General features: G+C 33.3%; 1 protein-coding gene across 5 annotated transcripts in view; it reads right to left on the bottom strand.

Annotated features, from left to right (window-relative positions):
* LOC127725437 (tyrosine-protein kinase SRK2-like) overlaps window positions 1-18,676 on the bottom strand; it is a 60,261-nt gene that overhangs the window by 10,495 nt on the left and 31,090 nt on the right. For 4 of the 5 annotated variants that reach the window (XM_052232401.1, XM_052232432.1, XM_052232409.1 and 1 more), the window contains 5 exons: window positions 17,705-17,807; window positions 9,958-10,071; window positions 7,786-7,889; window positions 952-1,104; window positions 294-458 (listed from right to left, as the gene is read on the bottom strand). In XM_052232401.1, coding sequence (XP_052088361.1) covers window positions 294-458; window positions 952-1,104; window positions 7,786-7,889; window positions 9,958-10,071; window positions 17,705-17,807 — 639 coding nt within the window. The remainder of the gene's footprint in view (window positions 1-293; window positions 459-951; window positions 1,105-7,785; window positions 7,890-9,957; window positions 10,072-17,704; window positions 17,808-18,676) is intronic. The other variant, XM_052232423.1, reaches the window with a different exon arrangement.

Raw genomic sequence — 18,676 nt, 5'->3', positions numbered from 1 at the left:
ATTGGTCAGTTCATAGTTTGAATTTAAAATGTCTTGATCTGTTGACATGTCTTCCTTCCCATGTGTTCTGTGTGAGCTAACATTATAAAAATCTAGTTCTCTTATGTAGTAGGATTTATATTCATATCGTATAAGCAAGATCACCTAATCCAACTATTCGTCATCATCTTTAATGAATTAATCTGCTAAATACCTGCTAATGTCATTTCTTGTAACAAGATTTATTCTATGCATTGTATTAACATAATGCATATATTTCTACAAAAAAGAATTAACTGATTGTTTGAGTATACCTCTCCACACTTCACCAAACTGTCCAGCACCAAGTTTGATATCCATTGTTAAAGCATCTCTTGAGATTTCCCACGCATCTTTGGTATCTCTTGACAAATCATCCATAACTGGCTTTGGTTTCTGACACGGTTCAATTAGCTGACGACACAGACCATCTGGACCTTCTGCAATTGGATTTTAAAAGAAAAAGAAATCAAGCATAGTTCAGGAAGGTATAAAACGAAAATTCAGGTGGCTACTATGCCATATTGTTATTTGTGTGAAAAATCAGGATGAAAAAATCATTTACAAAAGCCTCAAAGCCCTTCCCATCCCCCCAAAATATGAAATGACCATCATCTGAGCAGTCACAAAAATATTAAAAACCAATGAAATGATATGAAGATCTAACAATTTTAATGTTTAAGGTTTTGTTTTATCCATTATTGTCAATGTTGAAAATAAAAATCCTCATTACAGGTAAATGAATCCAATCAGGAATCCTCTGACAATTTGATTAATTAGCAGTAGATCTTGACTTCCTATCTTTCTTGCTCCAGTCAGATCTACTATATCTTTCAAAATAATTGACAATTATTTGCTTTTCAGCCCTATTTTCTGTTTTTAGTCAATAGTGGCCATGTTGGTTGAGAGATATCAATGTTGTTTATTACTTACGTGAATAATGATTTACCAGCTCTGGTAGTGAGCTCATTACTCTTCTTGCTGCTATGTAAAATCCTCCGTTATTATCCATGTTACGGATCTTGTAATGTTTAACAGTTGGTCCTTTAACTTCATCATTGTCACGTACAGATAATACAAAGTTACCTAAAATAACAAGTTCAATGTTTACTGTTCTTATCCAGTGTTGTTTTATTTCAAGAATGAAATGCCCTATGCTTTCCAATTATATCCAAAAATTCAGCCTATCAACTGACAAGCTTGCAATCCCTTTTAGTCTAATCAATGTGGTGCTAGTTATTTGCCAGCAAGGCTCAACTTTTTTAAGCGTCTTTTGATGTATATATAATGTGAAAATGCTATCTTGTTTTCTTTAGTTGCCTGAGAGATTAATACCGTATAGCAGGTTATTTTCGCGATTTAGGGGCAACAAAGTATACGAAAAATTTTGGCGGTTTTTATATTGGCGGATTCTTTAATCACAATTAAATATTTTTGCAGATACTGAAATGGTTGCAGTTAAAAAGTTGTAAAAATTGACAAACAAGGGTCTATTGTTATGGTTAAATGTTTGTTTTACGTGCATGACCTGCATACAGTTAATCAATAGAATACCGGTAAATAGTTATTTGTCATAGGTGTACAATCTTCTTGTAAATGTTACGGTTTATTTTATTATGTAATGAATAAACTAATAAACACCTGACAGCCAGTGAAAAATGGCCTTTGGCCTTTATGTTGTTTTAATTAACATAAACCGTTATTGATCTGTCAAACAGGAAAAAAAAGTTTCCAAAAAACGCTTTAGCTGTTAGAAAGTATCGAACGTATGCCTAATTTTTCGCGGAATTTATTTTCCCGATTTCCCCTGACCCGTCAAAATAAGCGAAAATAACCCGCTATACGGTATTATGTTCATATTTCTAAAAACATTGTGTGAATAAAATGCTCCGCAGGGCGCAGCTTGATACGACCGCAGAGGTCGAACCCTGAACAGTTGGGGCAAGTATGGACACAACATTCAAGCTTGATACAGCTCTGAATTTGGATTGTGATTAAATATTTGACACAGCATAGGTTTCTGACACAGAATGAATGTGGTCTAAGAACTTAAAAATTTTAAATTGGACATTCACCTGTTATGGTCCAATATCCAAAATCTAAATACATGGTTAGATTCAGCATATCAAAGAACCCCAAGAATTCAATTTTTGATGAAATCAAAACAAAGTTTAATTTTGGACCCTTTTGACCTCAATGTGGACAAAGTTGATAACGGGGCCCAAAAATCAAAAATCTAAATACATGGTTAGATTCAGCATATCAAAGAACCCCATATATTCAATTTTTGTTGAAATCAAACAAAGTTTAATTTTGGACCCCGATTTGGACCAACTTGAAAACTCGGCCCATAATCAAAAATCTAAATACATGTTTAGATTCAGCATATCAAACAACCCTAAAAATTCAATTTTTGTTAAAATCCAACTAAGTTTAATTTTGGACCCTTTGGACCTTAATGTAGACCAATTTGAAAACGGAACCAAAATTAAGAATCTAAATACAAGGTTAGATTCGGCATATCAAAGAACCCCAATAATTAAAATTTTTGATGAAATCAAACAAAGTTAAATTTTGGACCCTTTGGACCTCAATGTGGACCAATTTAAAAACAGGGCCCAAAATCCAAAAACTTAATACACGGTTAGATTCAGCATATTAAAGAACCCCAAGAATTCAAGAATAAAACCCCATTGAAATTGATCAAGAAATAAGCAATTTATAGGAAGTATCTTCTTTTGCACAATACTGTGCAATTGAATATTTCTTGCTATTGCGCAATACTGTACAATTGACAATTTCTTGCTATTGCGCAATATTGTGCTATTGGATATTTCTTGCTATTGCGCAATACTGTGCAATTGAAGATTTCTTGCTATTGCGCAATACTGTGCAATTGAAGATTTCTTGCTATTGTGCAATACTGTGCAATTGAAAATTTCTTGCTATTGCACAATACTTATTATATAATAATTTACACATCCTGTTTGGTGTGTATCTCCTACCATATCATTATTACTTGCTTTTAAATATAAATCAGAAATAACCATCTTAAAATGGAAAATTTTAAAAGAAAAAAAAAAGGAAAAAAAGAAAAAAAAAGAAAACCCCCCCCCCCCCCCCCAAAAATTTTTTGAACCCCTTATGATTCATCACCCCCAAACTCAATCCCAGCCTTCCCTTTGTGGTATGGTACCTTGCAGTACAATTTCAGAGAGATCCATACACTTAAACACAAGTTATTGTCTGGAAACTAGAAAAAATGCTTATTTTTGGCCCCTTTTTGGCCCCCAATTCCTAAACGTTTCGGGCAATTACCCCCAAACTCAATTCCAGCTTTCCCTTTGTGATATGGAACCTTGTAGTACAATTTCAGAAATATCCAAACACTTACACACAAGTTATTGTCATGAAACTAGAAAAATGCTTGTTTTTTGCCCCTTTTTTGGCCCCTAATTCCTAAAATTTTGAGGCAATTACCCCCAAAATCAATTACAGCCTTCCCTTTGTGATATGGAACCTTGTGGTACAATGTCAGAGAGATCCATACACTTACACACAAGTTATTGTCTGGAAGTTACAAAATGCTTATTTTTGGCCGCTTTTTGGCCCCTAATTCCTTAACTGTTGGTACCATAACCCCCAAAATCAATCCCAACCTTCCTTTCGTGGTCTTGAACCTTATGGTAAAATTTCATGGAGATCCATTCACTTAAACTAAAGTTAGAGTGCGAAAACCAATGTGTCTTCGGACGACGCCGGACGACGCCAGACGACGACGACGACGCCAACGTCATACCAATATACGACCAAAAAATTTTTAATTTTTGCGGTCGTATAAAAAGTGTTTTTGTCAAAGTTGGTTGCCATGAATAGATTTTTTTAATAATTTAAACATCATACAGCTAGTGCTAATTTTGTATGTTGTGTGTCAATCCATAAATGTTTTATTTCTTTTTCATTTTGAAGCCATATTTACTGTAGACTGAAATGGCCAATGTAATTCTTCATTCTTTTAATGAAAATAATTGCTTTAAACTGCATTTGATTATCAAATGAAAATTCAAAATAGAATGCAGCAATTCTGACAAGCTTAATTCCATTCCAAATTAAACAATATGTTGTACCTCCCCTTCCATTACCCTGGGAAAGAAAGATAAAGGAAGACAACATTATTGTGTCGCAGCAAAATATAGCTGAAATATGATTGGATGAGGTTGGCATTCCTGCTTGTGAAGCATAGCAAAGAAGGTATTGCACCACAACTGACATCATAGCATTTTCACAGATAGATTGAAATAAGCACAGGTTAACCCCTTTCGAAAAAGAATGACCTTATTAAAAACAAATTACAGACCTGTCACTTTTCTTCCAATTTTGTCTAAAATTTTTAAAAAGGTTTTTGAATTACATTTGTCTGATTATTCAGAGAAAATATTGAATCCCTTTTTATGTGCTTATTAAAGTGAACATGAATGTCAGATCATACTGCTAAGATTGCTGGAAGACTGATGTGAAGCCATTAAGAATAAAATGCTCCGCAGGGCGCAGCTTGATACGACCGCAGAGGTCGAACCCTGAACAGTTGGGGCAAGTATGGACACAACATTCAAGCTTGATACAGCTCTGAATTTGGATTGTGATTAAATATTTGACACAGCATAGGTTTCTGACACAGAATGAATGTGGTCTAAGAACTTAAAAATTTTAAATTGGACATTCACCTATTATGGTCCAATATCCAAAATCTAAATACATGGTTAGATTCAGCATATCAAAGAACCCCAAGAATTCAATTTTTGATGAAATCAAACAAAGTTTAATTTTGGACCCCGATTTGGACCAACTTGAAAACTGGGCCCATAATCAAAAATCTAAATACATGTTTAGATTCAGCATATCAAAGAACCCTAAAAATTCAATTTTTGTTAAAATCAAACTAAGTTTAATTTTGGACCCTTTGGACCTTAATGTAGACCAATTTGAAAACGGAACCAAAAATTAAGAATCTAAATACACGGTTAGATTCAGCATATCAAAGAACCCCAATAATTCAATTTTTGATGAAATCAAACAAAGTTAAATTTTGGACCCTTTTGACCTCAATGTGGACAAAGTTGATAACGGGGCCCAAAAATCAAAAATCTAAATACATGGTTAGATTCAGCATATCAAAGAACCCCATATATTCAATTTTTGTTGAAATCAAACAAAGTTTAATTTTGGACCCCGATTTGGACCAACTTGAAAACTGGGCCCATAATCAAAAATCTAAATACATGTTTAGATTCAGCATATCAAAGAACCCTAAAAATTCAATTTTTGTTAAAATCAAACTAAGTTTAATTTTGGACCCTTTGGACCTTAATGTAGACCAAAATGAAAACGGAACCAAAAATTAAGAATCTAAATACACGGTTAGATTCAGCATATCAAAGAACCCCAATAATTCAATTTTTGATGAAATCAAACAAAGTTAAATTTTGGACCCTTTGGACCTCAATGTGGACCAATTTAAAAACGGGGCCCAAAATCCAAAAGCTTAATACACGGTTAGATTCAGCATATTAAAGAACCCCAAGAATTCAAGAATAAAACCCCATTGAAATTGATCAAGAAATAAGCAATTTATACGAAGTATCTTCTTTTGCACAATACTGTGCAATTGAATATTTCTTGCTATTGCGCAATACTGTACAATTGACAATTTCTTGCTATTGCGCAATATTGTGCTATTGGATATTTCTTGCTATTGCGCAATACTGTGCAATTGAAGATTTCTTGCTATTGTGCAATACTGTGCAATTGAAGATTTCTTGCTATTGTGCAATACTGTGCAATTGAAAATTTCTTGCTATTGCACAATACTTATTAGATAATAATTTACACATCCTGTTTGGTGTGTATCTCCTACCATATCATTATTATTTGCTTTTAAATATTAATCAGAAATAACCAACTTAAAATGGAAAATTTTAAAAGAAAAAAAAAAGGAAAAAAATAAAAAAAAATAAAAAAAAAAAATCCCCCCCCAAATTTTTTGAACCCCCTTATGATTCATCACCCCCAAACTCAATCCCAGCCTTCCCTTTGTGGTATGGTACCTTGCAGTATAATTTCAGAGAGATCCATACACTTGAACACAAGTTATTGTCTGGAAACTAGAAAAATGCTTATTTTTGGCCCCTTTTTGGCCCCAATTCCTAAACGTTTCGGGCAATTACCCCCAAACTCAATTCCAGCTTTCCCTTTGTGATATGGAACCTTGTAGTACAATTTCAGAAATATCCAAACACTTACACACAAGTTATTGTCATGAAACTAGAAAAATGCTTGTTTTTTGCCCCTTTTTTGGCCCCTAATTCCTAAAATTTTGAGGCAATTACCCCCAAAATCAATTACAGCCTTTCCTTTGTGATATGAAACCTTGTGGTACAATGTCAGAGAGATCCATACACTTACACACAAGTTATTGTCTGGAAGTTACAAAAATGATTATTTTTGGCCCCTTTTTGGCCCCTAATTCCTTAACTGTTGGTACCATAACCCCCAAAATCAATCCCAACCTTCCTTTGGTGGTATTGAACCTTATGGTAAAATTTCATGGAGATCCATTCACTTAAACTAAAGTTAGAGTGCGAAAACCAATGTGTCTTCGGACGACGCCGGACGACGACGACGACGCCGGACGACGACGACGCCAACGTCATACCAATATACGACCAAAAAATTTTTAATTTTTGCGGTCGTATAAAAATCAGTTCATTGCTGCAGTACTTATTGATATTCCTAAAGCTTTTGATTGTTTACCCCATGATATTTTTTTACATAAATTGTCTTCATATGGTTTTTCTTCAAAATTGGCTGATCTTAAATCTTATTTGACAAAAGAAAACAGCAGATTTAAATAAGCAGCATTCTGAGCAGTTGGGCTGACATCACTAAAGGTGTACCATAGGTCTCAATTTTGGGACTCTTATTATTTAATGTTTTCATCAACAAAATGTGAGTTTTGATTTCAACCCCTTTGGAACCAATTAAATGTTTCTGAACTGAAAAAAGTTGATGTTTGGTTAGAGGAATGCATTAAAGAACATTTTTGTATTGTTACTAAAAAAAGGAACCAAAAGGGCCTGGAATATGATGTGTTGCATTTTCATTGGCACTCAGTAGATATTGTCTGCATGTGCTACTGTTTTAGTGTAAGTTAGATGTTTTATATATTCAGATAAAAGCTCTATAGAGCTTACTAGTATGTTTTGTTGTTTTATAAGAGCAGCACACCTCAAGACCTATTTGATGGCAATATTAAAACAATTCAAACTTCTTTTTACAAAAGGTTTGGTATCATCCATCACCACATGTTACTGTAGATTCATTTATTTTCATTGGTACCAATTATTGTGGATTTAGGAAAACTAGTTTTTTATGGATATTTTATTTTAAGTTTGTCAAAATCGGCATTCAAGCCTATAGAAAAATTTGTACTCCATTGAATATTTAAATTGGTCGTTTAACTATACCAATGACATCCATGATAATTGGTGTCCCACAGATAATAATGAATCCACAGTAACAAGAAGAAACCAATCAATTAGTTCAGTTATATATGTGGATTTGACTTGACACATTGTTCATTGAGTGGAAACGTATATTCAAAACACATTTTTCTGTCAGTGAAAGCATATAATGTAGTATTTTGCCAGCAAAATTTAGAGATTTGACGCTACTAAAAAAAATCAGCAAAAAGATGTACACAAGAAATACCTGGACTTGTTTCACTTTCTCTAATAAGGTATGATCCAGCATTGTTTTCTCTACTCAGTAATAATCTCTCTGTTTCTTTTCTTGAGAAGGATCCCATAAACCACCTAAATAACAAATCAATCTTTAGTTTATTTAACCAAACAAAAGAAAAAACTATGAAGTTTTACTGTTTTTGATATTGTGTTTGTGTAAAAAATGCTGGAAGTCTTTCTATAATTTGAATCATATTTCAAATAAATCATCCATATTTGTTAGTATTGTCTGTACATTATTTAAACTGTAAGCAAAACTACCACAATGTCTCACAAAAATAATTAGCAATGAATAATTTATAAAAATACAAAATAATAATTCCTATCTCATTTGCATATCTGCAAATACTCTGTGATTGGCTACTGTTGCCAACAATTTCATTTTGTGATAAATTCTTTGTCTAAACATGACCATATAATACTTCCATGGTCTGAACAACTGCTGTCTGAACAAATTCTTCCAGGTGTTGTCTCCCTTGATATTAAATGACAATTTTATGTTGCACAGTAACAATAGTTGACTCATTGGCATTTTTGTGTTGGATTGAAATATACTGTAAAATGACTTATTTTCACAGATACATTTTTGCATTCCCTTTCTAGCCCATTTGGCTGCATTAATTATATATTTTCATAATTGTAAAGTTGTTGGTGTACTAATGTATTAAAGATAAGATCTCAAGTAAACATTCCTGAAGATTTTTGTTTTGAGTTATTTTTCTACTCAAGAAAGTTGCAAAAATAAATCAATCGAGAATATTATTACCTGTTGTCAATTTTCAAAAATAGAACTGTTTGTCAGTAAATTTCATCATTACGACATAGACTCTAAATGGGTAGTTTGAAATATTTTTCTCTATTGCATTTTTCTTTAGTGGAAGATAAGATGTAAAAGAATAAAATGTAGATTTTTATGAATTTATTAATGTATAGTACAGACCAATGTCAGACAAACTTATTATAAATCATACCAATCATATGGACTTAAAATAACTTTGTGATTACATACACATTGATAAAGTAAAAAAAAATAGAGATTGATTCCACAGAACTGTCTTCAAATCTTCAGAGAAGTTATCACAACCACTATTATCAATACTATCATATATATGTGTGTGGTATTCACATTCAAATTCATGTTACTTCAGACGACACCATTCACAAATGATTGATGTTTTTGTTTAAAAAAGATACTGTGATGTCCCAAAGGAGTAGGCTCAGTAAGACCCCTTTTTGGCCCCAAAATATAGCAGTTTTACAAAATTGTTAAAATGTAAACTTGTAGCTATTTATTGGAAAGTACAATACTTCTGTGACATAAATATGGGCTGTTTTTGACAGTACGATGCACATGTATCGGATACTAGCATCATCAAGTCATGCTTATTTACTGAAATCATAATAATTTTAGCATTTGAGTTGATTTTTAGACCATTTCCGTCTGAAATGGAAGTGGCCACATTTGTGTTAATTCTCAATATTTAAATGTAAGTTGTATTTGATGATAATACATAACATATATAAAGGTTGAGAATGAACACGGATGCGGCCACTTTCATTTTTGACGAAAACCATCCGAAAAGTGACATATTATGGCATATTTGATAGATTTTTCATATTTAAGCTTAAACTTGAGCGTCTTTAATGACTAAATCTGTTCAAATCTTTCACATGAACTAATTGAATCGACTGAAGTAGACACTTAAGTGTTTAAAAAGTGTCCAAAATCTTTCATCAGATGAACCTGAATTTTGAGGCCAAAATCGGTCCTTACCGGACCTACTCCTTTCTGTGGGGTAAGAATGCTTTATTCAGAACAATTGACAAAGTGAAAACAGGATACCATATTATAATTGATTATATTCATTGATGCCACAACAAATAGAAACCTAGTGATTAGTCATGTGTACTTTATTCTCTCTTCTTACAGGAAGTTTTAAATTTGCATAAATAGCAGAATAATAAATGGTTTTGAAAGTAAAAAATGTGTGTTATTTTCAATTTGTGTACTTCAAATTATTTAACAAACTATTTGTAGTGTGTGTGTCTGAAAAAAACATGATGACTAGTTAAATTTCTAAATTTCATTCTTCTCTGTAAGCTAACTGGTAGCCTCCATTTAGAACAGTAATATACTTACTCATATGCATAGAGTGAATCCTCTTTAGCTACGTAATTCCTTGGGACATATCCTTCATTTTTATTGTTAGTGTATCGAGGATCTGAATGTCGAGCAAACCACCAATCAGCATCGCTGAAATAAACAAAAGATTTTTAAAGACTTAAAATATGTTAAGGTCTTTACTTCAAAGATTTTTTTTACACAAAACAAATTTAATCAACATGTGGTTTATCAAAATTTATCAAATTGGTCAGAACCAGCATAAATATCAGAGATATATATGAGAAATATCAAATCTTATTACAGTAAATTCAATTAAAATATTACATGACTAAATTTGTATCATAGGAAAAACTTACAGCTTTGAAAATCTGTTCCGAATTTTCTCAAACTTTGATAGCTTCATAATTTGAAATGACTGGTTTCAGTTAATATATTTAATTGACATTGAACGACAAAACTATGATAATTATTGAATCCTTTTATATTGTTTTTAAAGTAATAACTTTATACTGGATTAAATATCTTAAAATAAAAGAAACAGGATATTCTGTTTTAATTTTCATAAATACGGTAAAAAGTACATTAATTACTAAAACATATACATATACCAGCGTGCATATGTATATATAAGGCAATAACAATATTTTATCATTTTCAGGATGCTGTGAAATTTCTTTAATCATTGATTTCAAAGTTAGTTAAAAGCACTACTCAATGACATTTGTATGTTCAATATTGATTTGCCAGTTGTGAAACCATGAATTTAAAATGAAGTTGTACACAATGTTGTGCAAAGTATATCACCACAGGCATAAGACATTTAAGAAATGTTCGATGCTTTATAGTGGGTACAATAAAAATAGAAAATATCCTTTAACAGGAAGTAACTACCAAACAGATCTGATATTTGCTTACTCAGTTCAACTGAACATTACAATGTTCCACACAAAATATCAAACCATTACTTATATAGATGCTGAGAAATATCAAACCATTACTTATATAGATGCTGAGAAATATCAAACCATTACTTATATAGATGCTGAGAAATATCAAACCATTACTTATATAGATGCTGAGAAATATGTACGGATAATGCAAATTATGTATGGACAGACAGACAGACAAGGTGGTTGCAGCAGACAAGGAGGTTGCAGTATAATAAAAATTCACAGACTAATTGTTTTTCCACAAACTACCAACAAATTAATCCAATAGTAGCAGAACTTTCAATGAAGTTACTGCTCTAACTATCTTTAATCTGTATGGTTTTTTTATATGGGTGACTTTTAAATCCACAACAGTACAGTTCATGAAGTTATTCTGCCAATCTATGTTCAATATAAAAGTAATTTGTGAGAGATTTTGCTTCCATATGTTTGTCAAATTTCCTTTCAATGCAATAAAAACTGTTCTTCATTTAGTGTTGACAAAAATCCACATACATAGAAATAACCCAGTCCAAGTATAGCTATGAAAAACCTCCAAAAATACGAAAAAGGTGCAAAATACTTGTAAATTTAATATAAAGTCATTCTGACAAGTTTCATTGCATTCCTATGTAAACTGTTCCAGATTCTTAAGACAAAAAAGTGCCTGTCCTAATATCATAGTATTATTACATGATGACTTCTATCCAGTTTTGTCCAATGTCAATGTACTGGCCGGAAGCCTAGCGTATGGCCAATGTTAGAAGTCTAAAAAGTAAATCAACATGTTATAGTACCTTTTTCAATAACATAAAAGTGGTACGATTTTAATCAAATTTTTCCACTCAGTATTTGTCGAAATGAGTTTGAATACTTTAAGGGCATTACTTATATATTGTAGGAATACTTTTGAGGGCATTACTTTTGTATTGTAGGAATACTTTAAGGGCATTACGTATGTATTGTAGGAATACTTAAAGGGCATTACTTATGTATTGTAGGAATACTTTAAGGGCATTATGTATGTATTGTAGGAATACTTTAAGGGCATTACTTATGTATTGTAGGAATACTTTAAGGGCATTATTTATGTATTGTAGGAATACTTTAAGGGCATTAAGTATGTATTGTAGGAATACTTTAAGGGCATTACTTATGTATTGTAGGAATACTTTAAGGGCATTACTTATGTATTGTAGGAATACTTTAAGGGCATTACTTATGTATTGTAGGAATACTTTAAGGACATTACGTATGTATTGTAGGAATACTTTAAGGGCATTACTTATGTATTGTAGGAATACTCTAATAAAATGACTTATGTATTGTAGGAATACTTTAAGGACATGACTTATGTATTGTAGGAATACTTTAAGGACATTACGTATGTATTGTAGGAATACTTTAAGGGCATTACTTATGTATTGTAGGAATACTTTAATGAAATGACTTATGTATTGTAGGAATACTTTAAGGACATAGGAATACTTTAAGGACATGACTTATGTATTGTAGGAATACTTTAAGGGCATTACTTATGTATTGTAGGAATACTTTTGAGGGCATTACTTTTGTATTGTAGGAAATATTTTAAGGACATTACGTATGTATTGTAGGAATACTTAAGGGCATTACTTATGTATTGTAGGAATACTTTAAGGGCATTACTTATGTATTGTAGGAATACTTTTGAGGGCATTACTTTTGTATTGTAGGAAATATTTTAAGGACATTACGTATGTATTGTAGGAATACTTTAAGGGCATGAATTCGTGAGTGTGCCCAATTGTTCTGTCAAACAAAAACATAGTTGGCACTTTCGGAAGCAATTGTAGTAGAGTTACCAAAATCTTATCAACAAGGTGAAGAAGTTCTCCCATTACAATTAAAAGAGGCAAATTTATCCAATACTTGTCAAAAAGCAAATTTATCGAAGATGAGTAAAAATAGTGGCAATGTTACATATGTGCCTAGGGAAAATGAGATCTAAATCTTTCAACCCTGTCCATGTCATGAGTCGGATGCCTAGATGGTAAATGTTAAACTAAATGTCTTCAGATTGATTTGTTGCACGGAACAAAAAATCTTTTCAAATTACATTCAATGATATTTGTCACATTTTTGTCCTTTAATAGTTAGATTTGAACAATAACACAAATGTACAGTCATTACACAACTTCATAGAATTAATTCAATCTAAAATAAGACTTGAAAATAAAACATCTCTGATCATCTCTAGATTCCTAAGTGCTTTAAAATTGATTACTTATGCAAACTGTGATAAAGAAATATGATAATATAAGTATTAAAGGTATTCTGGGTCAATGATGAATAATTCAACATAGACTACGATTTAAATGTACAGAATTTCTGAACAAGGAAGTTTTTATGAACGAAACTTATATTTTTAGTTCCTGTTAGTTATTGAAACTAAACTTGTTTTAAAACCATTAGATAATGTAACTGATTTCACAGTTTACTATTGTTAGTTTATTTGCTTCCTTTTATTTTTCATAAAATTAGCATCTTTGGTTAAAAAATCTTTAAAACTGTTCAATCCCAGCCAATTATGAAATGCATTTAAAACATGTGAAAATGTTGAATTAATATCAAAATGGATATAATCCTATTTCTAAGAAAAACCTGCTTGATCATTTAAATTATTTTAATTCAATCAACACATTCTTGCTGAATAAATCAGCTCTTACAAAACAGGCAAACAATGTTGCAGAGGTTCTGAACCAATATAAATTCTTGTTAAATCTTTGGAACCTTTAAACTGCACTATTTTACTGAAGTTGAATTTTGGCTCTATACAGGTTAAATTTGCTGCATTTTTCCATTATTAAAATTTTCTCAACACAATTAATATTCCAAAATCTCTAACAAAATGCAGCTTTCACTGTGAATTGACTGTACTTCTGCTCTCTCTATAGAATTTCATTAAAAATCTTGTCCAATTCCCCGTTTCAGATTTTAAAGGACTAATAGCTATTTCATTTTTCAGTCCCCAAATTGGTTTGTTTTTATTGGTTCAGATGCTGTTGCAAATCACAATGTTTTGGTGTACACTTTAGAAATATTACCCATAATGCTTTAGATTATGATAAGACGAATTGGTCTAGTTTTAGGACTTTCATCACAGCAGGGACACATATTGACAGAATTTATGACAGGATAAACTATAATTTACTTCCTTACAATTTATATCACTTATCTCAAATGAATCCTGGTAACTGATTAAAAATAATTTTAAAAGAATCCTTATCAGACATATGTTGACTAAGGGATATTTGCATTATTCAATAGGATTCAAGTATTTTTTAAATGATTTAAAACTGCAACAAATGAAAAACAAATAAAAAGACAGAAAGTAAATAGCACTATTACAACTGAGTGATGTATTTATAACTAAGATCTACTACACCATTCTAATATGGCCCTCACACCATTTCTATCCATGTAATGACAATGACCTAGACCTTGATGTAAAGACTAAAGTTGTGGTTATATCATCTCTCATGCAAAATACATTGCAGTGATAATTAAACACTCTGAGCTTTAATAGACTATTTAGTAATAATTGAGGAACACAAACACTGAGTTGATACCACTACTCTTGTAGAACTGTAAGTCCACAAGGGTTTTATCTGTCCTGTACTTACAGCTTTGTCCCTTTGAAACATATGCTGAAGGACTGTTGTATGACTGTTAGTCCGTAAAGGTTTCATCTGTCCTGTACTTACAGCTTTGCCCTTTTGAAACCAATGCTGAAGGACTGCTGTAAAACTGTTAGTCCACAAGGGTTTCGTCAGTCCTGTACTTACAGCTTTGTCCTTTTGAAACCAATGCTGAAGGACTGTTGTAGGACTGTTAGTACACAAGGGTTTCATCTGTCCAGTACTTACAGCTTTGCCCCTTTGAAACCAATGCTGAAGGACTGTTGTAGGACTGTTAGTACACAAGGGTTTCATCTGTCCTGTACTTACAGCTTTACCCCTTTGAAACTTATGCTGAAATACTGTTGTATGACTGTTAGTCCATAAAGGTTTCATCTGTCCTGTACTTACAGCTTTGCCCCTTTGAAACCAATGCTGAAGGACTGCTGTAAAACTGTTAGTCCACAAGGGTTTCGTCTGTCCTGTACTTACAGCTTTGTCCCTTTGAAACCAATGCTGAAGGACTGGTGTAGGACTGTTAGTACACAAGGGTTTCATCTGTCCTGTACTTACAGCTTTGTCCCTTTGAAGCCAATGCTGATCGACTGTTGTAGGACTGTTAGTACACAAGGTTTCATCTGTCCTGTACTTACAGCGTTGCCCCTTTGAAATCAATTCTGAAGGACTTCTGTAAAACTGTTAGTCCACAAGGGTTTCATCTGTCCTGTACTTACAGCTTTGCCCCTTTGAAACCATTGCTGAAGGACTGTTGTAGAACTGTTAGTCCATAAAGGTTCCTTCTGTCCTGTACTTACAGCTTTGCCCCTTTGAAACCAATGTGCTGAAGGACTGTTGTAGGACTGTTAGTCCATAAAGGTTTCATCTGTCCTGTACTTACAGCTTTGTCCCTTTGAAACCATTGCTAAAGGACTGCTGTAAAACTGTTAGTCCACAAGGGTTTCATCTGTCCTGTACTTACAATTTTGCCCCTTTGAACCAATGCTGAAAACTTGTTGTAGGACTGTTAGTACACAAGGGTTTCATCTGTCCTGTACTTACAGCTTTGCCCCTTTGAAACCAATGCTGAAGGACTGTTGTAGGACTGCTATTACACAAGGGTTTCATCTGTCCTGTACTTACAGCTTTGTCCCTTTGAAACCATTGCTGAAGGACTGTTGTAGAACTGTTAGTCCATGAAGGTTTCATCTGTCCTGTACTTACAGCTTTGTTCATTTGAAACCATGCTGAAGGACTGTTGTAGAACTGTAAATCCACAAGGGTTTCATCTGTCCTGTACGTACAGCTTTGTCCCTTTGAAACCAATGCTGAAGGACTGTTGTAGGACTGCTATTACACAAGGGTTTCATATGTCCTGTACTTACAGCTTTGTCCCTTTAAAACCAATGCTGAAGGACAGTTGTAGGACTGCTATTACACAAGGGTTTCATCTGTCCTGTACTTACAGCTTTGCCCCTTTGAAACCATTGCTGAAGGACTGTTGTAGATCTGTTAGTCCATAAAGGTTTCATCTGTCCTGTACTTACAGCTTTGTTCCTTTGAAACCAATGCTGAAGGACTGTTGTAGGACTGTTAGTCCATAAAGGTTTCATCTGTCCTGTACTTACAGCTTTGCCCCTTTGAAACCATTGCTGAAGGACTGCTGTAAAACTGTTAGTCCACAAGGGTTTCATCTGTCCTGTACTTACAGCTTTGTCCCTTTAAAACCAATGCTGAAGGACTGTTGTAGGACTGCTATTACACAAGGGTTTCATCTGTCCTGTACTTACAGCTTTGTCCCTTTAAAACCAATGCTGAAGGACAGTTGTAGGACTGCTATTACACAAGGGTTTTATCTGTCCTGTACTTACAGCTTTGCCCCTTTGAAACCATTGCTGAAGGACTGTTGTAAATCTGTTAATCCATAAAGGTTTCATCTGTCCTGTACTTACAGCTTTGTCCCTTTGAAACCATGCTGAAGGACTGTTGTAGAACTGTTAGTCCATAAAGGTTCCATCTGTCCTGTACTTACAGCTTTGCCCCTTTGAACTAATGCTGAAGGCTTGTTGTAGGACTGTTAGTACACAAGGGTTTCATCTGTCCTGTACTTACAGCTTTGCCCCTTTGAAACCAATGCTGAAGGACTGTTGTAGGACTGCTATTACACAAGGGTTTCATCTGTCCTGTACTTACAGCTTTGTCCATTTGAAACCATTGCTGATGGACTGTTGTAGAACTGTTAGTCCATGAAGGTTTCATCTGTCCTGTACTTACAGCTTTGTCCATTTGAAACCATGCTGAAGGACTGTTGTAGAACTGTTAGTCCATAAAGGTTTCATCTGTCCTGTACTTACAGCTTTGCTCCTTTGAAACCAATGCTGAAGGACTGTTGTAGGACTGTTAGTCCATAAAGGTTTCATCTGTCCTGTAATTACAGCTTGGCCCCTTTGAAACCATTGCTGAAGGACTGCTGTAAAACTGTTAGTCCACAAGGGTTTCATCTGTCCTGTACTTACAGCTTTGTCCCTTTGAAACCAATGCTGAAGGACTGTTGTAGGACTGTTAGTACACAAGGGTTTCATCTGTCCTGTACTTACAGCTTTGCCCCTTTGAAACCATTGCTAAAGGACTGCTGTAAAACTGTTAGTCCACAAGGGTTTCATCTGTCCTGTACTAACAGCTTTGTCCCTCTGAATCCAATGCTGAAGGACTGCTGTAGAACTGTTAGTCCATAAAGGTTTCATCTGTCCTGTTCTTACAGCTTTGCCCCTTTAAAACCAATGCTGAAGGACTGTTGTAAGACTGTTAGTCTATAATGGTTTAGTCTGTCCTGTACTTACAGCTTTGCAAACCCCAACAAAGTTCTTATAAGGATTTCTTATTCCATCATCAAGAATGAATGATAACAAAATATATATCAAAAATGTATTAACAAAATTAACAATTTCCAAGTCAGATTTAAAATGAAGGAAGACACAAAACCGGACAAAACCAAAGGCTAGGCTTTATGAACCAACAGAATTACTTGAAAACAACTGTCTTACTCCTGACATGGTACAGGCATTTTCCAAATAAAATGATGGATTTTATAGCTAGCTATTGTATGACAGTAAAAAAAATCTACTTAGCTGTCATCAGAGGGAACTTAAAACCTTTTTCCACAAAAAAATATCTTACTTTTCATCCAGCAGGAACAGCAGATCCCCTTTCTTGAATGACAAGTCATCTTCTGCCCTTGCATCATAGTCATATAAAGCTCTTAATGTTCCTTTGTTTGCTGCTGAAATGATAAAATATTGTTCTGAAATTCTACTTACGCCAATTTCAAAATTGAACAACTCTTACATTGGGAGCTGCAATGTCTCATAAAGAATACATCTATACAGAAAACAGAATAGGCTGACAAAATTGTGATATATTTGGTATGTTTGATGGGGCATTAGCTGTCAAATTTACATTCACCTATTGGACCTAAATTACCGGTTATTGCATTTGATTTATAACATACTAAAGTGTTTATCCATATCTTAATTACAAAAAGTCCAAAAAGAAACAATTAACAATGCATGGACTCATTTTAATGTATCAGCATTTCGTGCATATTTGAGAGGAGACACCATCTTATTATTCATTGAGATGACCTCCAAAGACTGTTGATGGACATAAAACCCAATATAAACATAGATATAAATAGACACACAAGCACGTGCAATCATATTATGATGATTTTTCTGGGTCTATTTAATTTCATGTTATAGGTTAAAAATATTCATAAATCATCATTTTACTTTTTTGTGGGTGGATCAGTCAATGCAATGTTTTTTCCTGGTGTCTCCCTTGTTTTACTTTTCAATGTTGATTTTCTTCTCTTTTTTCTGAATGAACATGCTGACCATATGCTGTCAGAACATATGTGCAACCCATTTCCTCTAAGGACCAATAAAGGTTGCATAAATAAAGATTCGAATGAGTTGAATTATTGACTTGCAAGCCAATAATACATCAGCAATGCTTTTTTCAGCTTATTTTGACGAAAATTGAACCAAACCAACTGCTAATAGCGAAATATTATTTATTTATTCTGCATTTATAAATATTTGAAAAAAAACCACATATTTTAATTTTTTGTCTTATTCTTAGCTTATGCCC

This window comes from Mytilus californianus, unplaced genomic scaffold, assembly GCF_021869535.1.
Source record: "Mytilus californianus isolate M0D057914Y unplaced genomic scaffold, xbMytCali1.0.p SCAF_1, whole genome shotgun sequence".
In the NCBI taxonomy this organism is placed as follows: domain Eukaryota; kingdom Metazoa; phylum Mollusca; class Bivalvia; order Mytilida; family Mytilidae; genus Mytilus; species Mytilus californianus.
The sequence above is the reverse complement of the archived record's forward strand: the minus strand, read 5'-3'. Positions and strand labels throughout refer to the sequence as shown.